Here is a 21,070-nt window from a genome sequence, read left to right on the forward strand (position 1 = left end):
GGTGGGAGGTGAGCTAGACCAACATGTGGCTCTGTGGGGGAGAGAGACAGAAGTGGATAGAAGTGAGGCATGAAGCCAGCCCTGGGAATGGGACGAGGGCAGAGGGCGAGGTTTGCCCTAGAGAGACAGACACTTAGACCCTGAAGGAGCAGGAGGAGAGCTCTGGCTGGAAGGGCTGACACAGCTGGAGTCAGAGCAATGGCCACGCCCTGGGAGAGACCAGTGGTAAGAGACAAGGCAGAGCTAACAAGCAGGGGGCCTTAGCCACCTCCGCAGATGCGCGTGTTGGGTGGTAGTTGGTCTGGAGCCCTAGTCAGCCCTGATCCCCTCACTGCTGTCCCCCTCCAGAAATAAACGAGTGTGACTCCAGCCCCTGCCTGCATGGGGGACACTGCATCGATCTGGTGGATAACTACACGTGTGTGTGTGTGGAGCCCTTCGTGGGACAGCGCTGTGAGACAGGTGCCTGTCTGAGCCACCCACGGCAACAGCCCCAGTGCAGGGCTGGGCTCAGTCCCTGGCTGACCCGTCACCCTCCTGCCAGTCTGTGGGGCTGGCCCAACCCCAGGCTTCATCCTGCCTTGCTCTTAGTGGGTCTAAGTCATCAGGGCTGAGCCGAGGGTCCTTCTCTCTCACTCCAGACCCCACACTGTGTGAGGACAGGAGCTGCAGGAACCGTCAGACCTGTAATTACATCCGCCCGGGACGCTACATTTGCACGTGTTCTCCAGGCTACTATGGCAGCAACTGCCAGTACGGTGAGTGTGGCCTCTCGGTCAGGAGAGCCGGGCTCAGCACCAAGCAGCTTTGTGCTCCTCTCTGGGCTGGGAGCTCTGTCACGCTCCCTCCTTCCCTCCCTCCCAGAACCAGGCCTGGCTGGGAGAAGGAGACAGCCCAGCCTGTCCCCAGCCCTTGGGGGTGGTTCTTGGCAGCCGGCGGTGTGCCCCACACTGGACCAGACCCCGATGGCCTCGGGACAGCAGAAGGACCCTCCCCAAACCCTGCCCCAAGTGCTGCTCAGAATCCAGGCCCTCCGAAGTGAGCAGCGGATTTGGTAGAGCTCGGCCTGGTGTCTGTGGCAGGAGCTGACGGTACCAGGCCAGGTGTACCCCAGAGGGACACTTCAGCCTGGCTCCAGCCAGGCGCTTGTGGGAAGCACTTGCAGAGGGCCTGGGGATCGTGGTTACCTTAGCTGAAATGAGGGACCCTCTTGCACTCTGTCACAGAGATTCACTCTTTGCAGGTGGGCCCCTGATGCCAAGTGCCTGTCTCTCCAGCCCGTGCCTGCACGGGGGGCACTGTGTGGAGACGCGGCAAGGCTATGTCTGTGAATGCCCTGATGGGTACACGGGCACTGACTGCCGAGAGAGTGAGTAGCAGCGTGGGGCCGGGCCGGGCCAGGCCAGGGCTCTCCAGCCCAAGGCTGGTCTCTGGGCAGAGTCTGTCTGGGACCATTGTACTGTTACACTTGGTCAGAGGCCAGGGGAGCCAGGAGGTGCAGCTGCCTGGGGATTTGCCACCTCAGAGATTACTTAGGTTTCAGTTCCAATGTCCTGGATCGGGGGTCTCAAGTTCCATTTATCTTTGGGCCAAGCCAGTCCTCCAATCCTCCTAGTGGGCCAGCAGGCACCCACCCCTCTCAGCAGGGCTCCAGGGTGTCTCCATGCATCCCGGCCTCCATCTCCTGGCCCAACCTGCTGCACTAAGGGCTGTCCCCACCAAGAGTCACCTGAGGGCCCCCAGCGCCACCACAGGCAGTGCAGAGGGGCTAGACCAGCTTCCAGCTGCTAGCTGTGTGCCCCTGCCGGCATGGCCTGGGGCTCGGGAGAGGTGTGTGCAGAGCGCCCGTGTTTCTTGTGCTTTGGGGACCCTGAAGCAGTCCCCCACCCATCCTATGAACAGCTCGGTCCCCCTATGCGGCTTAATCTGCGGCTCCCTGATCTGACTGGGACCAGCAGCAGGGTTCAGCCCCCACCCCACACTCACCACAGCAGCAAGAACTGTGGGGAAGTGGAGCTGCAGAGAACAATGTCCAGGCTGGCCTGTGGCTATCCCAAAAGAGCCTCCATCTCTGTCTGTCACAGAGCTCTCGGAGGGCTGCGAGTGTCGGAATGGGGGGCAGTGTCTGGAGGGGAACTTCACCATCTGCCAGTGTCCGCCTGGATATTTTGGACTCCTCTGTGAATTTGGTAAGTGTCCCTGTGCCTCATTCCCCCATATTTGCTTCCCTTCCTCTTTCCTTGGTCGCCAGCCGACAGCGAGAGAAGCTGGGAGCCCTGCTGTCCCCCTGCCATGGATGGAGTGCCAGCTGTTAGGGACTGTTCTCCTTCACGTACATCTGCTGTCCCGTAATCTGCCACTGTTCTGCTGTGGAGCATGGGGAGACTCCAGACCTGGCCACTCACTGGGTGCTGGTCTCCGGCTGGCACATGGGCCGGAAGGAGTAGGGGCAGTGCCCCTCACTGGGTGCTGGTCTCTGGCTGGCACATGGGCCGGCGTGGGTGGGGAGGTGTCTCGCACTGGATGCTGTACTAGTTTTGCACAGAAGATGCTCATAGACATTTGTCCCTGTATCAGTGAAAGCGAGAGATGCACAGTGGCTGCTTCCCCCAAGTAACAATTACTTAACACGGCCTGGTGGTAAACAAAAGTGTTTTGTGAAGTATAGAAAGTAGGGTTTAAGTTATTGCAAGTGAAAACAGATGAAAGTTACTAAGCCAAAATAAACAAAACTAATTCAATACACTAAGAAACTTGTCACATGCAGGCCGTGTCTACACGAGCCCAAAACATGCAAATGGCCATTTCGAAGTTTACTAATGAAGTGCTGAAATACATAATTCAGCACTTCATTAGCATGCCGGCAGCCATAGCACTTTGAATTTGCATGGCCGTTTCGAAGTTTTGGGCTAGTGAAGATGTAGCTGCAAATTCTTACCCAAAACAGTGGTTCTCATCTCAGGCCAGAGTTGATCTTTTTCTGACCTGGACCCAGCAGCTTTGCCTTCACCCTGTTGCTGCAGTTATTGTTTCCAAGTGTCTTCATGTGTATTCCCTGAGTGGTGGGAAGGCAGTTTCTCAAGTCAGCTGAAGACACAGTCCTGATTGCTTCCCATCACTTACACAGATTTCCCCCATGGAAAAGTCCTAGACTCAGGATGGATCCCACTACCAGGTGGCATGGTCACGTGTCTTTCTAGGACCAACCACAGTTTGGGCTTACAGGAAAAATAAAAGTATTCACAAGTGTTATCTTGACAACTGAGCCACTAAGTTCCTAAAGTATCAGTAATGGCTCCTGTTAGCAACACTCAGAATTAAAAACTGATTCACACTTTGTATTTCTAATGCCACATACAACAACAATCTAGACACAAAAATGAGATGGACAGATTCAGCAGACTGTAACGTTTAAAAGGATGTAGTCCATGACCTGTTTTTTGTAAAGCATCTTTGACATACATATTCATGAGCAAATTTCCATGAAGCATGGAGGCATGTGACAGCTGGTCTCTGGCTGGCCCACGCAGTGGGGGCCTCTCACTGTCTCTTGCTGTTCTCACAGAAGTGACCACTACACCTTGCAATATGAACACACAGTGTCCAGATGGGGGCTACTGCATGGAGTACGGGGGCAGCTACCTGTGCGTATGTCAGACGGACTACAGCACCAACCACTGTGAGTCTGGCTGGCCCAGGCACAGGGAATGGGTGGGCCAGGGCTGGCTCCGGCAGTGTGTTGGAGGTATCGGAGCTGCGGTTGGGGCGAGGCTGGGCAGAGGGAGGGGAGTCAGCAAGGGCTAGCTGACAGAGGAGACAAAGGGGGTGGGGCAGGAAGTGGCAGCGGGGGTAGGGGTGCAGGTCAGGCGTTTGTAACGCACTAGTGGGGGAACATAGAGGGGAGGAGGTGCTGGCAGAGCCAAACTCCTTGTAGTCTCTCCCCTACCCCCACACAACCAGCAGCGCCCCAGACCCCTGTGCTCCCTTGTGTCTGCAAGTGGCATCCTGGCGGGGGGAGGGGAGCGAGAACCATGCTGGTCCCAACTGGCTACGCTTGTCCAGCTCTTGGGTCTGATGGCACAGCTGGGTGGAGCCCCGCAATGAGGGCCTGACCCACAGCTGAATGGGGAGAGGCCCCTATCGTGCCACAGCAGGAAGTGTTGACAGCTTGCTCTGATCTGGGCAGCCCTGCAACTAGCTACAGCTCACACACCAGTGGCCCACGGCACGCCCTGCAGTGAGCAACCATGGAGGCATGCCAGGGAGCTAGGCAGCCCTGCCCCTCAGGCCTGTCTGCTGCTAGGGCTCACATTGACCACCCTGGTGGGGGGGGCTTTCCAGCTGCGACGTCTCCCTGCGACTCTGAGCCCTGCTTGAACGGAGGGTCCTGCGAAGCCCACGATGACTCGTACACCTGTGAATGTCCCCGGGGCTTCAACGGCAGGCACTGCGAGAAAGGTATGCCAAGCCCCGGCTGGCGAGATGAGAAGGGAGGGCACCCATACCCTGATCGTCACACTAACCCGAACCATCGCCCTGACCCCGATCCTCACTCTAACCCCTCACCATCGCCCCAACCCCTATCCACACTCTAACCCCTGATCGTCACTGTAACCCTCACCATCGCCCCGACCCCTATCCTCACTCTAACCCCATCCTCACTCTAACCCCTGACCATCGCCCCGACCCCGATCCTCGCTCTAACAGTCACCATCACCTCGACCCCGATCCTCACTCTACCCCAATCCTCACTCTAACCTTAACCATCGCCCCGACGCCGATTCTCACTCTAACCCCAACCATCGCCCCAACGCCGATCCTCACTGTAACCGTCACCATCGCCCTGACCCCGATCCTCACTCTAACCCCAACCATCGCCCCGACCCCGATCCTCACTCTAACTCTCACCATCGCCCTGACCCTGATCCTCACTCTTACCCCGATCCTCACTCTAACCCTCACCATCACCTCGGCCCCGATCCTCACTCTAACCCTCACCATCACCTCGGCCCCTATCCTCACTCTAACCCTCACCATCACCTCGGCCCCTATCCTCACTCTAACCCTCACCATCACCTCGACCCCGATCCTCACTCTAACCTTAACCATCGCCCCGACGCCGATCCTCACTCTAACCGTAACCATCGCCCCGACCCCGATCCTCACTCTAACCCCAACCATCGCCCTGACCCTGATCCTCACTCTTACCCCAATCCTCACTCTAACCCTCACCATCACCTCGGCCCCAATCCTCACGCTAACCCTCACCATCACCTCGGCCCCGATCCTCACTGTAACCCTCACCATCGCCCTGACCCCGATCCTCACTCTAACCCCAACCATCGCCCCGACCCCGATCCTCACTCTAACTCTCACCATCGCCCTGACCCTGATCCTCACTCTTACCCCGATCCTCACTCTAACCCTCACCATCACCTCGGCCCCGATCCTCACTCTAACCCTCACCATCGCCCTGACCCCATTCCTCACTCTAACCCTCACCATCACCTCGACCCCGATCCTCACTCTAACCTTAACCATCGCCCCGACGCCGATCCTCACTCTAACCGTAACCATCGCCCCGACCCCGATCCTCACTCTAACCCCAACCATCGCCCTGACCCTGATCCTCACTCTTACCCCAATCCTCACTCTAACCCTCACCATCACCTCGGCCCCAATCCTCACGCTAACCCTCACCATCACCTCGGCCCCGATCCTCACTCTAACCCTCACCATCACCTCGGCCCCGATCCTCACTCTAACCCTCACCATCACCTCAGCCCCGATCCTCACGCTAACCCTCACCATTGCCCCGACCCCTATCCTCACTCTAACGCTCACCATCGCCCTGACCCTGATCCTCACTCTTACCCCGATCCTCACTCTAACCCTCACCATCACCTCGGCCCCGATCCTCACTCTAACCTTCACCATCACCTCGGCCCCGATCCTCACTCTAACCCTCACCATCGCCCCGACCCCGATCCTCACTCTAACCCTCACCATCGCCCCGACCCCGATCCTCACTCTAACCCCGATCCTCACTCTAACCCTCACCATCGCCCCGACCCCGATCCTCACTCTAACCCTCACCATCGCCCCGACCCCGATCCTCACTCTAACCCTCACCATCACCTCGGCCCCAATCCTCACTCTAACCCTCACCATTGCCCCGACCCCAATCCTCACTCTAACCCTCACCATCACCTCAGCCCCGATCCTCACGCTAACCCTCACCATTGCCCCGACCCCAATCCTCACTCTAACACTCACCATCGCCCCGACCCCGATCCTCACTCTAACCCTCACCATTGCCCCGACCCCGATCCTCACTCTAACACTCACCATCGCCCCGACCCCAATCCTCACTCTAACCCTCACCATCGCCCTGACCCCATTCCTCACTCTAACCCTAACCATTGCCCCAAATTCTCACTTTAACCCCTCACCATCGCCCCAACCCTGATCCTTACTCTAACCGTAACCATCGCCCCGACCCCTATCCTCACTCTAACTCTCACCATCACCCTGACCCTGATCCTCACTCTTACCCCAATCCTCACTCTAACCCTCACCATCACCTCGGCCCCAATCCTCACTCTAACCCTCACCATCACCTCGGCCCCAATCCTCACTCTAACCCTCACCATCACCTCGGCCCCGATCCTCACGCTAACCCTCACCATTGCCCCGACCCCGATCCTCACTCTAACGCTCACCATCGCCCCGACCCCGATCCTCACTCTAACCCTCACCATCGCCCTGACCCCAATCCTCACTCTAACCCTAACCATTGCCCCAAATTCTCACTTTAACCCCTCACCATCGCCCCAACCCTGATCCTCACTCTAACCGTAACTGTCGCCCCGACCCCTATCCTCACTCTAACCCTCACCATCGCCCTGACCCCAATCCTCACTCTTACCCCGATCATCACTCTAACCGTAACAATCACCTTGACCCTGATCCTCACTCTAACCCTCACCATCGCCCCGACCCCGATCCTCACTCTAACCCTCACCATCACCTCGGCCCCAATCCTCACTCTAACCCTCACCATCACCTCAGCCCCGATCCTCACGCTAACCCTCACCATTGCCCCGACCCCGATCCTCACTCTAACACTCACCATCGCCCCGACCCCGATCCTCACTCTAACCCTCACCATCACCTCGGCCCCAATCCTCACTCTAACCCTCACCATCACCTCAGCCCCGATCCTCACGCTAACCCTCACCATTGCCCCGACCCCAATCCTCACTCTAACACTCACCATCGCCCCGACCCCAATCCTCACTCTAACACTCACCATCGCCCCGACCCCGATCCTCACTCTAACCCTCACCATTGCCCCGACCCCGATCCTCACTCTAACACTCACCATCGCCCCGACCCCAATCCTCACTCTAACCCTCACCATCGCCCTGACCCCATTCCTCACTCTAACCCTAACCATTGCCCCAAATTCTCACTTTAACCCCTCACCATCGCCCCAACCCTGATCCTTACTCTAACCGTAACCATCGCCCCGACCCCTATCCTCACTCTAACTCTCACCATCACCCTGACCCTGATCCTCACTCTTACCCCAATCCTCACTCTAACCCTCACCATCACCTCGGCCCCAATCCTCACTCTAACCCTCACCATCACCTCGGCCCCGATCCTCACGCTAACCCTCACCATTGCCCCGACCCCGATCCTCACTCTAACGCTCACCATCGCCCCGACCCCGATCCTCACTCTAACCCTCACCATCGCCCTGACCCCAATCCTCACTCTAACCCTAACCATTGCCCCAAATTCTCACTTTAACCCCTCACCATCGCCCCAACCCTGATCCTCACTCTAACCGTAACTGTCGCCCCGACCCCTATCCTCACTCTAACCCTCACCATCGCCCTGACCCCAATCCTCACTCTTACCCCGATCATCACTCTAACCGTAACAATCACCTTGACCCCGATCCTCACTCTAACCCTCACCATCGCCCGACCCTGATCCTCACTCTAATCATAACCATCACCCTGACCCCGATCCTCACTCTAACCCTCACCATCGCCCCAACCCCGATCCTCACTCTAACCCTCACCATCGCCCCAACCCCGATCCTCATTCTAACCCTCACCGTCGCCCCCACCCTGACCCTCACTCTAACCATAACCATTGCCCCAACCCCGTTCCTCACTCTAACCGTAACCATGTGCCCGACCCCGATGCTCACTCTAACCCCAATCCTCATTCTAACCCTCACCATCGCCCGTACTCTGATCCTCACTCTAACCCTCATTGTTGCCCTGAGCCCGATCCTCACTCTAACCCCAATATTCACTCTAATCTTGACCATCACTCTGACCCCGATCCTCACTCTGACGCTCACCATCGCCCCGACCCTGATCCTCACTGTAACCCTAACCATTGCCCATATCCCGATCCTCACTCTTACCCCAACCATCGCCCCGACCCCAATCCTCACTCTAACCGTAACCGTCGCCCATATCCCGATCCTCACTCTTACCCTAACCATCGCCCATATCCCGATCCTCACTCTTACCCTAAACATCCCTCCAACCCCGATCCTCACTGTAACCCTAACCATCGCCCATATCCCGATCCTCACTGTAACCCTAACCATCGCCCATATCCCGATTCTCACTGTAACCCTAACCATTGCCCCGACCCCGATCCTCACTGTAACCCTAACCATCGCCCATATCCCGATCCTCACTGTAACCCTAACCATCCCTCTGACCCCAATCCTCACTCTAACCCTCACCATCGCCCATATCCAGATCCTCACTCTTACCCCAACCATCACCCCGACCCCGATCCTCACTCTAACCCTAACCATCGCCCATATCCCGATCCTCACTCTTACCCTAAACATCCCTCCAACCCCGATCCTCACTGTAACCCTAACCATCGCCCATATCCCGATCCTCACTGTAACCCTAACCATTGCCCATATCCCGATTCTCACTGTAACCCTAACCATTGCCCCGACCCCGATCCTCACTGTAACCCTAACCATCGCCCATATCCCGATCCTCACTGTAACCCTAACCATCCCTCTGACCCCGATCCTCACTCTAACCCTCACCATCGCTCATATCCAGATCCTCACTCTTACCCCAACCATCCCTCCAACCCCGATCCTCACTCTAACCCTCACCATCGCCCATATCCCGATCCTCACTGTAACCCTAACCATCCCTCCGACCCCGATCCTCACTGTAACCCTAACCATCGCCCCGACCCCGATCCTCACTCTTACCCCAACCATCGCCCCGACCCCGATCCTCACTGTAACCCTAACCATCGCCCCGACCCCGATCCTCACTGTAACCCTAACCATCCCTCCGACCCCAATCCTCACTCTTAATTACAACCCTGTCCAGCTCTCTTCCCTGCAGGCAGCTCTGGGGACTGCCTGGCTCCTCCAGCCCTGAGCAGACACTGTCCCTCGTCTCAGGCCAGAGTGAAACATGGACCCTTGGGTCCCATTCCTCTTGCCTTCCCGTCCCCGAAGCATCTCCCGTGTTGGAGGCATAGGGGCTCTCCCCTAGCTGTCAGCATTCAGTGGCAGTCATCTCCAGTGTCGTCTGCTGCCAGAACCTCTTGTGTTGGGCAGTCTTGCTAGGGAACCTCAACCTGCCTGGGGACAGAGGGTGACATGCCCAGTTCATACCATGGGCAGGTGCCAGCACTGCTGGGCAGGACAAATCTACTTGGAGTTGTTGCATCTGCCTCTAGGGTAGAGCGCGACCTGTGCCAAGGCACGCAGCACATTGGGACACAGCTTTGACCAAGAGCAGATGTGCTGATTTGCCGACACTTTCAAACTGAGGGACCCAAGCAGGCTCTTCAGTCACACTGAGGCCCCTGCCTCTCCCGGGGCTGCGTCCCCTGCAGCAGCCCCATGGGCTTCGTTGACCTGCGCACGCTCCACGTCATTGGCAGTCCAGCTGGCCAGACGCTGAATGTGGATTTCCTGGGGCCTGTTAGGGGCCTGTGGGTCAGAGGCTGTGGCTGGTTCTGATTGGCAGGAGAACGCTGCACAGGGCCCAGCCTGGAGGGGTGGTGGGAGAAGCGCAGAGCTGTGAGGGGGTGGATCTAAGCCACCCCACCCCTGCTGATTACCGGGCGGTGGGGTGATGCTTCCCATCACGGCCCGTCCGCGTCTGTTCTCTCCTCAGCCCGGCCAAGGCCGTGCAGCTCTGGGCCCTGTCGCAACGGGGGGACGTGTAAGGAGGCGGACGGCGAGTACCACTGTGCCTGCCCCTACCGCTTCACCGGCAAGCACTGCGAGATAGGTACCCGCAATGCCGAGCACTGCCCAGGGCGCAGCTGGGAAGGCATCGGCCACTGCCTGACGTGGCTCCCTTTGTGCCCACAGGTAAACCTGACCCCTGTGCCTCCGGGCCGTGCCAGAACGGGGGCACGTGCTTCCACTACATCGGCAAGTACAAGTGTGACTGCCCCCCCGGCTACGCGGGCCGGCACTGTGAGATCGGTACGAGCGCCGTAGGCAGGCAAGGAGGGGAACACGTGACATGGCTCCAGGGCTCAGCTCTGAGCCACTGGTGGGGACCCAGGGCTGCCCTCTGGCATTTGGCTCCAAGACTGAAAATCCCTGGGCTTGGAGTCCTTCGCAGGCTCGACACAAACCCGAGCAGCACTTCCTGCTGACGAAGCCACTGTCAGGCAGGGTGGGGTGCCCAGTGCTACTGCCCAGTCAGGGCCACTGCCAGCCAGTTGGCCGAGGAGGGTGTCCAGTCCAGGCTTGCTGGAGCACAGCTCAGTCAGTGGCAGTGCGCACTGAGCCCGAGTTCAGTGGCTGCCCAGGGGTCCTGCACCCATCCAGGTGTAAACCGGGGCCTGGCTGGGTGCACTGGACACCCTCTGAGAATCCGTTCAGATGAGCGTGCTCGGAGGGCAGCTGCTTTTGTGGTCCTGGAAGCTCATCCCTGCCTCCTCCTGGGCAGCAGCAGCCTCTCTGATCGCCCTGCAGCACAGCACGGCGTGGGAGGGAAGAAGGGAGAGAGCGCTCTGGATGGGTCCATGTGCATTTGGGATGCTCTTTTCCAGCCCCTTCTCCTTGTTTCCTGAGTCTGTGTGAAAACGGAGCAACCTGTCAGGACCACGGCAGCAACTACACCTGCGTGTGCCCCGTGGGATATGTGGGAGAGTTCTGCCAGTCAGGTAACGGTCGGGAGGGCTCCAGGAGCAGCCCAGAGCAGGGCCAGCTTAGAGCCTGCGTATCGATAAGGAGAGGGTGCTGAGCATCAGCCCTGTGGCGTTTACATGTTCTGGCCCAGCTCCAGCATCCCAGCTAAGGCAGCAGGGAGGAGGAAAGGCACCGGCCCGGCCCAGCTCCAGCATCCCAGCTAAACAAGGGCAGCCAGGCTGGAGAAAGACTGGAAATGACCGGCCCAGGTCCAGCATCCCAGCTTGACCAGGGGGCAGGGGAGAGGGTTGGAAGACGCGACTTCTAGGGTTCAGCGTGGGCTCTGGAACACCAGCTGTTCACACCCTCCTCTCTCCCCAGAGGTGGACTGCGGTGCCCCCAGTGAGGTGAAGCATGCCCGAGCGCTGTTTAACTCCACCCGCCTGGGCGCTGTGGCGGAGTACCAGTGTGAGCAAGGCTACGCCTTGCGGTCTCAGAACAACCCCCGTGTCTGCAGAGCACAGGGCGTCTGGAGTGACCCCCCAGAGTGCGACGGTGAGTCGGGGCCGGGGCCGGGGCCAGGGGGCCCATGTAGCCTGAGCCGTCCTGTCAGAATGGCTGAGTTCCCAGAAACGCCTGCTTCCTGGGGCCTGCCTGGGCCTGGCGCCCCTGAGAAGACATGAGGTGTGGCCTAGTCTCCTGTGGCACAGCCCGTCTCGGGCCTCTGAGGGTGCTCCAGAACATCCTACAGCAGCCTGCACTCAGCAGCCCAGGGCCCTGTTCCCCTTCGGCTGCACACGGCTCCCAGGGGACACAGGGTCTGGATGGATGTTGTGCTGTCTTGGTGCCCCTGCGCCATGCACATGGCTGCTGGGAAGCTGTCTCTTTGGCCCATGCACCACCTGCGAAGGACCTGCAGCAGCTGGGAAAGGAGAGCACGAGCTGCCATTCAGCGTGCCCGGGGAGCGAGAGGGGAGCAGCAGCATGGCAGTGGGGTGCAGAGAGCTGGGCTTCCGGAGACAGGCCTCTGGGCCAGGAACACTGCCCAGGTGGGCAGCCGTGGAGGATGGAGTGTGAGCTCAGGACCAAGGCTGGTTGGCTGTGGCTGCCAGGGCACCCGCAGGCGCACTCGGCTGAGAACTGGCTGGCTGGCGTCTCTGCGGCTGGGTGGCACTGCGCTTTACCCTCGGCTCAGTCTCCGAGCCAGGGCTCTGACTGGGCCATCTCCTGGCTGCCATCCATGTCCATCCTGACGACCCCTGGGTGACCCGACTGGGGTCCCGAGCCATGTGTCCTGCTCGTCTGGGAGCTGCCTGCCCCGCTTTTGTGCTTCCGCTCGGAGCCTGGGGAGTGAGTAGGTCAGACACTGTCTGCCCTGTGCTCCGCCTGCAGTCAAAGCTGCTCTCTCACTCTAGCCCTCTCTCTTCCCTGAGCCCATCCTGTCCCCAGTCCCACCCTTGCTCTGCACTGGACCCTCCCCCTGTCAGAACAAGCTTTCGTCTCCCCAAGCCCTGCCCAGGACCCTGCTCCCCTCTCAGTCCACTTCCCCATTGCCCCTAGTGCTTCCGCCCCTTCGCTCATGGATGAGCTGACCACAATGACTGTCTGGAGTTCCTCCTCTCCACGCCCACTCCAGCCCAGCAGATGCTCCTCGCTCTCCACTCAGAGAGCGAATGCTTCTTCCTGGGCACAGTGCAGAACCCACACTGCAGCCTCCTCCTCGACCCCTCAGCACAGACAGCCACACTCTTCCTGTCCTCCCTTGGCTCACGTGACCTTGTCTTCTCCTCTTCCTCCCAGCTCGCTAATCTTCCTTCCACCTCCTGCTGCTCCAGTTCTCGGTGGGTGTCCCAAGGGCTCGGTCCTTGGTTCCCTTCTCTGTGCCCTGTAGCTCTTTACCTCATCCACAACACACACACAGCCACCACCTCTGTGTGACTGTCTCACAGATCCAGCCCTCTAGTGCAGGCCTGTCTCAGTCCATTCAGGCTAAAGTCCCACCCTGTTTTGCTGCCATCTCCTCAGAGGGCTCCAGCCATCGGCTCAAACCCAACATGGCCAAAACATAAGCGCTTAATTTTCCCCCTCCCAAGGCCTCCCCATCACCTCTTCTCTCAGTCACTGTGGACAATGCCATCCTGCCTGTCCCTCAGGCCTGTAACCGGGCACCCTCTTGGACTGCTAGAGAGGGCTGAATCTTGCTGCTTTTCTCTGCCTATCTCCTAAGGCACAGCCTTTCCTCTCCCCGCACACAACTGAAGCTCTCGTCAGCTCACGCCTTGGTTACTGCAGCAACCTTCGGCCAGGGCAGTCCTGCCCTGCTCATGTCCACACTGCTGCTGCTGCACAGATCCTGCTCCCACGCCATGCCCCTCTTTGTACCCCTCCGTAGACTTACCCTGTTCGAGTGCATCGAACGTGAACTGCTCCTCTTCACGGCCAAGGCCCTCCGCAGCTTATTGCCAGCCTGGCTATCGTCTTCCATTCGCTCCAGACCAGTCAGCTCCCACCACCGATCAGTCGCGAGGCCCCAGCTCAGTTCTCGTCCCACGGGCTGTCTCTTTCCCACCCGGGTTGCCCTTTGCATGGGGGGGCTGGTGCTTGTGAACATGTGACGTGTTCCATCTCTGTCCCCTGCAGACATGGGTCTGCTGTGAAGCCAACAAAACGCTTCCCAGTGGCTAGGCCGCTGCTGTCCATGTGCTGCCTCAGAGTTCCTCAATCGTCTGTCTGCATCTACTGGTTCCCACTGTGGATGCTAGCTCTTTGGGGCGTGGTCATCTTACTGGTCGTCTCCTGACACAAGAGCATCCTGGGCCATGGTCAGGGTTCTTGGTGCTAGTGTTATACACCTGATAAATACGTACCGCACCTGGCACAAGGGTATCCTGGGCCTGGGCTGGGGTCCTTGGCACTACCATACTACACCTGATAAATATGTACAGCACCTGGCACAAGGGTAGCCTGGGCCAGGGCTGGGGTCCTTGGCACTACTGTACTACACCTGATAAATATGTACAGCACCTGGCACAAGCGTAGCCTGGGCCATGGCTGTGGCTCCTATACACTAGTGTAACACACCTGATAGATAATAATGGGGGCCAGGGAAGGAGGCTCCACCCACCTACTCCCCATCCTCTCTTTGTGCCCAGGAGGCTGTCTGGGAGGTTGTCAATATGGGCTGCTCCCTGTGTGGGCGAGGGGGCCTTGGCCATGGGTGACGGTCCTGTCCTTCCCAGCTCAGGCCGTGGCTTGGAGAGATGCTGTCTGGCTTGAATATCCCACTGACCACACTCCCCATCTCTTTCTTCTCTCCCTGCGCTCCCACACTTCCCTCCCCAGAGATCGATGAGTGCGGGTCTCAGCCCTGCTTCAACGGGGGCTTGTGCAAGGACCGTGTGGCCCAATTCCTGTGTGTGTGTGAAGCAGGATACACAGGCACCCTCTGTGAGTTGGGTAAGAGAATGTGAAACATACACTTACGGGCACCCCAGCCAATGGTGAGCAAGGAAAGAAGGACCCCCAGCCCCTCCCACTGCAGGGCTTGGACATCACAGCTGATCCCGAAATGGCCCTGGGAGGTGCTAGTCAGAGACGCAGCTTATACCAGCAAAAATGCACCCTGCTGTTCCCAGCATCCCTTCTGAGTAGCCAGGCAATTGGTTGTGTCTCGGACCATCCCATCCCTTTGTGCATCTCTGGTTAATCAGGCAGTGCTTTATTGGCTGCTCAAACCTGAAATCTGAACTGCATTAACACAAACCCAGGATTCCAGCTCAGCAGCCTGGTGCTCTCAGTACTGCCCCAGGTAGGCTGTGATTCCTACAGAGGACTGCCCACTTGCTCAGCAGATCGCTAGTCAGGCTCTCCAAGGCGGAGAGATGTTTGGCTGCCTGGGTGTGTTCTCCCGCTGTGCTGTTCCTGCTCTTTGTGGACAGCCAGCACATCGGCCCGCCAGCAAGCCGCCCCGTGGCCACAAGATCCATTGGGGCCCAAAGGCATCGGGCCAGGTTTACTGCTGATGAAGCACAGTAGTAGCACCTGGCAGATGCTTCAGGGATAGTAGGACAGGGATGTCCGGGACCAAGGACGCAGCTCAGTCAGTGGTGGGCGTTTTCCACAGCCCCATAAGCTGGCCAAACCTAGGGCCTCAGAGAGAGAGTTTTATCTCCGCATGCACCCCAGTATGGTCACCTTGACCTTCTCTTTTGGGTGGGGTCAGTGTGCTCCTGTTATCTGGGGGGATTGTTTTTGTTCCACCCCTGAGACCAGGGTGCGTTTGTGTCAGCACTCTGTGCCTGGCACGTCCGTCAGCCCTCCTCTGGTCCCATTCTGTGAGCTTCTCCTGCCTCGCCTCGCACCAGGTCTCTCGCACAAGCGCGTGTCTCAGCCAGCATTCCCTGTACACTGAGTGCATGGGTGGCTGCCAGGAGGGAGTCAGGTGCCGCCCGGCTGATCAGCAGAGCACCCACCAACAGCCAGCAGCCTGTGTTTCTATGGGTGGTGCACACCCGCGCATGCCTCAGTGCACAGAACAAAATTTATTCTGCCCTCAGAGGGGAAAAGTTAGTGGGAACCCTCATCTCAGACTCTTGCTGCTACGGTGCAGTCCTTACTTATGCTGGTGAGCACCTAACCAAGTACGTCCAAATCAGTGCAAGTGCCCCAGGCTGTGAGTAAGGGCCGCTCCATCTATCTGTGCTATCTGGGCATGCTGTCCTGAGGGTGGGTTTCTGATCTATATATGGGGGGGTTTCGTAGTAGAATCCTGGGGCTGGAAGGGACCTCAGGAGATCATCTAGTCCAGCCCCCTGCTTCAAGCAGGATCAATCCCAACTAAATCATCCCCGCCAGCACTATGTCAAGCTGGGACTTGAAAACCTCTAGGGAAGGAGATTCTACCACCTCCCATGGCAAGGCATTCCAGTGCTTGACCTCCCTGCTGGTGAAATAGTTTTTCCTAATATCTAACCTACTACTCTCCCTCTGTAAGTTCAGACCATTGCTGCTTGTTCTGCCATCTGTCACCATTGAGAATGGCCTCTTTCCATCCTCTTTAGAGCCCCCTTTCAGGAAGTCAAAGGCTGCCTATCAGATCACCCCTCAATCTTGGCTTCTGCAAACTAAATAAGCCTAAATCCCTCAGCTTCTCCTCATAGGTCATGTGCTCCAGCCTCTTCATCATTTTCATTGCCCTCCCTGCTAGACCCGCTCCAGTGCATCCACATCCTTTCTGTATTGGGGCCCCAAAACGGGACGCAATACTCCACATGTGGCCTCACCAGTGCCGAGTAGAGGGGAATAATAACTTCTCTAGATCTGCTGGAAATGCTCCTCCTTATACACGCCAGTATGCCATTAGCCTTCTTGGCTGCAAGGACACACTGACTCATATCCACCCTCTCATCACCTGTAATCCCCAGGTTCTTTTCTGCTGCACTGCTACTTAGCCAGTTGATCCCCAGCCTGTAACAGTGCTTGGGATTCTTCTGTCCCGAGTGCAGGACTCTGCACTTGTCCTTGTTAAACCCCATCAGGTTTCTTTTGGCCCAATCCTCCAATTTGTCTAGGTCACTCTGGACACTATCGCTATCCTCCAACGTATCTACCTGACCTCCTAGCTTAGTGTCATCTGCCAGTGTGCTGAGTGTGCAATCCATCCCTTCATCCAGGTCATTGGTAAAGATGTTGAACAAAAACAATTGTTGGAGCACTCCACTTGACACCAACTGCCAACCAGATACTGAGCCACTGATCACTACCCATTGGGCGCAACTGTCTAGGCAGCTTTTTACCCATCTTACAGTCCATATATCCAACCCGTATTCCTTTAACCTATGGGCAAGAATGTTGTGTCAGACTGTATCAGAAGCTTCACTAAAGTCAAGCTATATCACATCCGCTGACTTCCCCATGTCCATGCAGCCAGTTACTGCAGCATAGAAGCTAATCAGATTGGTCAGGCACAGCTTGCCCTTGGTGAATCCATGTTGACTACTCCTGATCAATTTTCCCTCTTCCAAACACTTCAAAATGGATTTCTTGAGGATCCCCTCCATGATTTTTCCAGGGACTGAGGTGAGGCTGACCGGTCTATAGTTCCCTGGATTGTCCGTCTTTCCTTTTTTTAAAGAAGGGCACTACGTTTGCCTTCTTCCCATCATTCAAGGCTTCTCCCAATTTCCACAAGTTTTCAAAGAAAATAGTCAAAGGCTCTGCAGTGACATCTGCCAATTCCATCAGTACCCTTGGATGCATTAAATCCAGACGCATGGATTTGTGTGTGTCTCGCTTTTCTAAATAGCTCTCAACCTGTTTGTTCCCCACCGAGGGCTGCCCACCTCCTTCCCATACTGCATTGCCTGGTCCCGTAGTTGGGGAGCTGACCTTGTCTGTGAATACTGAGGCAAAAAAATTGAGTACTTCAGCCTTTCCCACATCATTTGTCCCCAGGTTACCTCCCTCATCCAGTAACAGTCCCCCACCCTCCCTGATCTTCCTCCTTTTGCTTCTGTACAGAGATTGATGAATGTCAGTCTGACCCCTGTAAGAATGGAGGAACCTGCAAGGATCGCCCAGGAGCCTTTGTGTGTCATTGTCCTGATGGCTTTGTCGGACACCAGTGTGAGACAGGTAGGAATTTCACAGGGGAAGCTCAACCGAAGCCCCTCAAAGTCATTGCTGGGGTGTGTAGTCTGATGCCCCAGGACTAGTCTGAGAGCACCTCATCCTGTCACTGGAGTCAGTGGGGTTCTTCCCAGGAAAGGAGCCACAACCCACAGAGGTCAGTGGAGAGAGATGTTGGATCCTACCCTGAGGAGGGGCTTGAGGCTCTGGTCCACAGACTGTACAGTTTACAGTGTAAACAAAGCAGCAATTGCAATCACCTAGTAAAGAGATATGGCTCATGATCTCCAGATCGGCTGCCGGGACTTTAGGCTCAGCTAGCTGGAGACGGTGACGTTGGTTTCTAACGCGTACCCTTCTCCCCACCCCACATGAGATGCCCTTAATGGCTTGTCTGCGTGCAAACGTCCATCTGGACTAAGGCTGGACGTGAAAAGGATAAGAATGTCCACACATGAAATGCCGTTAGGAATAACGCCCCAGAGGTGAGCCCTTAACTCAGTTCAGTGACATGGAGCTGGCCTGTCACCACTGGAGTACGGGCGAGTTCCCCAGTGAGCTGGGGTGTTGTCAGCAGTGACAGCAGCCCTGCCATGGCAGTGCATTGGACTTTGAGCAGTGCACGCTGGGAGCTATAACCCAGTAGCTGGGAACACGACTGCAGAGTGTGGCTATGCAGAACGTGAGGGGCCCAAGGGAGGAACCTGTGGCTGTGTTCAGCCCTTGGGCTGCACGGAATGTGCAGCTGGGCTCCCCGAGTGAGTGAGAAGCATCTGCATATTCCATGCATTGCCCCTGCCAGGCACATGCACTTCATCTCCTGCGAGAGCCCTGCCCAGGATTCAGAGCTTCCCCAGCTGCCTCTGGCGGCATCTGACTGAATGTGTCTGTGCCTTCTAGAGGTGGATGCCTGTGAGTCGGCTCCCTGCCGGAACGGAGGGGACTGTGAACACTACAGGGGGTCCTACCTGTGTGTCTGCCCAGAAGGGTTCTTCGGCTACCACTGTGAGACGGGTAAGCCTGGGAGAGGCACGAGAGAGTAGCTAATGGCCTCCGAGTGCCACTTATGCTACCGCTGCCCAGCCGAGTCCCTGGCCCCAGTGACTCGTTGCCCAGACGTGATTGGGAATTAACATTTTTATTCTGCCCTCCTGGGCAGCATGGCCTGTAACTGTTGATCTCGTCCCTTTCCCCCAGCCAGTGACCCTTGTTTCTCCAGCCCGTGCGGGAGCCAGGGCTACTGCCTGCCTCGCAATGGGTCCCACAGCTGCACCTGCAAGGCGGGCTACACAGGCAAGAGCTGTGAAAAAGGTAAAGGGCTGAAGGGGCACTGGGGGGGCGAGTCCTGCCTGTTGGCCCACGTGGTGCGGGCTGGACGGGTGAGTCCCACCTGTCGGCGTGTGCAGCGTGGGCTGGACGGGCGCTGGTGGGAGTCCCGCCTGTCGGCACACGCGGTGTGGGCTGGACGGGTGAGTCCCGCCTGTCGGCACGCGCGGCATGGGCTGGACGGGCACTGGTGGGAGTCCCGCCTGTCGGTGTGCACGGCATGGGCTGGACGGGTGAGTCCCGCCTGTCGGCACACGCGGTGTGGGCTGGACGGGTGAGTCCCGCCTGTCGGCACGCGCGGCATGGGCTGGACGGGCACTGGTGGGAGTCCCGCCTGTCGGTGTGCACGGCATGGGCTGGATGGGTGAGTCCCACCTGTCAGCACATGCGGCATGGGCTGGACGGGTGAGTCCTGCCTGTCAGTATGCGCGGCATGGGCTAGACGGGCGCTGGTGGGAGTCCCGCCTGTCGGCGTGTGCGGCGTGGGCTAGATGGGTGAGTCCCACCTGTTGGCGCGTGCAGCATGGGCTGGACGGGTGAGTCCCGCCTGTCGGTGCGCGCGGCGTGAGCTGGACGGGTGCCGGTGGGAGTGTTGTGTGTCGGCGCGCGCAGCGTGGGCTGGTCGGGTACCGGTGGGAGTCCCGCCTGTAAGTTGTGCCCACTTGGGGGGCAGGGGCTGTGCGTACCTCTGCTGGGCTGAGCTCTCAGGCCTGCCTTAGTTGGGTGAGAACTGAGATGGCCAGATGGCCTTGGTCCTGCTGGATGCTGAGCGACTCCCAGTGGCGCTGGGGTCGACCTGAGAGTGCAGGGAGTGTTTGTCATTGGGTGCTGGCCTGGGTTCAGTTCCCAGCTCTGCTGCATGCAGAGCGCCCTCTGTCACACCGGGCCTGGGAACTTGGGACTGGTGCCTCTGCTCTGAAACTGCCAGCGCATCCAGGAAGGCCCCAGCCTAGCACAATGGGCCTCTTCCCAGTGCCCACCTCAGGGTCCTTCTGCACCACACGCCTTTGGGCCTGTGCAAACCCGGGAGTGAAGGGCGCTCAGCACCAGGCCGGCTTGTGCCCCACACGGCTACATTCCCATGCTGAACTCACAGCTGCCTCAACGCACTCTTGTGAGCAAGTGTTGGAGTGCTGGGGGTCAGCACCGGGGGTCTGGAGCCCAACAATTGACCATGTGACTTCTTCCCTTTGCTTTGCCTGACACCCTGAAGACCTGCTGCCACCAACTTCATTAAAGGTGGACAGGGTGGAGGACATGGGGGTGTTGATTTCTTGGCACCCCCCTGAAGACCCAGCCGCCAGGCAGATGATTGACGGCTACGCCGTGACGTACGTATCCTTCGACGGCTCTTACCGCAGGACTGATTTTGTGGACCGAAGTCATTCTGCCCACCAATTGCGGGCGCTAGCCCCCGGCAGAGCCTACAATATTTCTGTCTTTTCAGTCAAACGCAACGTGAACAACAAGAACGACATCAGCAGGCCTGTCATGCTCATCACACGCACTAGTGAGTAGCGTGGGAAGGGGAATACAAATGTGAGCACCTAGGGCACTGCTCCACCACCAGTGGGGCTGCTCCGGACCAGATAGCTCATGGAGAGCCACCAACCAATGCTGCCTGCGCCAGAGGGCAGGGCCTGCCGCCGCCTAGTCCCTCCTGCTTTCCACCCTTACACAACAGCGACGTTGTCAGCGGCACACTTGTCTAGAAGCCCCTCAGCCCCCAGGCTGGTCAGTCCTGCAGCACAGGCCCTCTAGAGAGCTTTAGGCAGCGGGGTGCTTGGTGGGGGGAGAGGAAGGGGAGCCCCAAATGCCAGAAGCTGTCTAAAAACATTCAACATAGAACTATTTTCCTGCACCCCTGGGCTTTATGTGGGACATATCCGTTAGCTTTGGCATTCCTCCATCTACCCAGCAGCCTCTTAATGACAGGGGCCCTCCTGC

General features: G+C 58.0%; 1 protein-coding gene across 2 annotated transcripts in view; it reads left to right on the forward strand.

The window, feature by feature from the left end:
• Window positions 1-21,070, forward strand: part of SNED1 (sushi, nidogen and EGF like domains 1) — a 77,885-nt gene that overhangs the window by 43,149 nt on the left and 13,666 nt on the right. For both annotated transcript variants that reach the window (XM_075004105.1, XM_075004106.1), the window contains exons 8-22: window positions 349-462; window positions 642-758; window positions 1,244-1,369; window positions 2,085-2,189; window positions 3,566-3,679; window positions 4,342-4,458; window positions 10,200-10,316; window positions 10,400-10,516; window positions 11,092-11,205; window positions 11,552-11,725; window positions 14,513-14,626; window positions 17,690-17,803; window positions 18,698-18,811; window positions 18,995-19,108; window positions 20,337-20,633. In XM_075004105.1, coding sequence (XP_074860206.1) covers window positions 349-462; window positions 642-758; window positions 1,244-1,369; window positions 2,085-2,189; window positions 3,566-3,679; window positions 4,342-4,458; window positions 10,200-10,316; window positions 10,400-10,516; window positions 11,092-11,205; window positions 11,552-11,725; window positions 14,513-14,626; window positions 17,690-17,803; window positions 18,698-18,811; window positions 18,995-19,108; window positions 20,337-20,633 — 1,968 coding nt within the window. The remainder of the gene's footprint in view (window positions 1-348; window positions 463-641; window positions 759-1,243; window positions 1,370-2,084; window positions 2,190-3,565; window positions 3,680-4,341; window positions 4,459-10,199; window positions 10,317-10,399; window positions 10,517-11,091; window positions 11,206-11,551; window positions 11,726-14,512; window positions 14,627-17,689; window positions 17,804-18,697; window positions 18,812-18,994; window positions 19,109-20,336; window positions 20,634-21,070) is intronic.

This window comes from Carettochelys insculpta, chromosome 10 (assembly GCF_033958435.1).
Source record: "Carettochelys insculpta isolate YL-2023 chromosome 10, ASM3395843v1, whole genome shotgun sequence".
Lineage (NCBI taxonomy): Eukaryota > Metazoa > Chordata > Testudines > Carettochelyidae > Carettochelys > Carettochelys insculpta.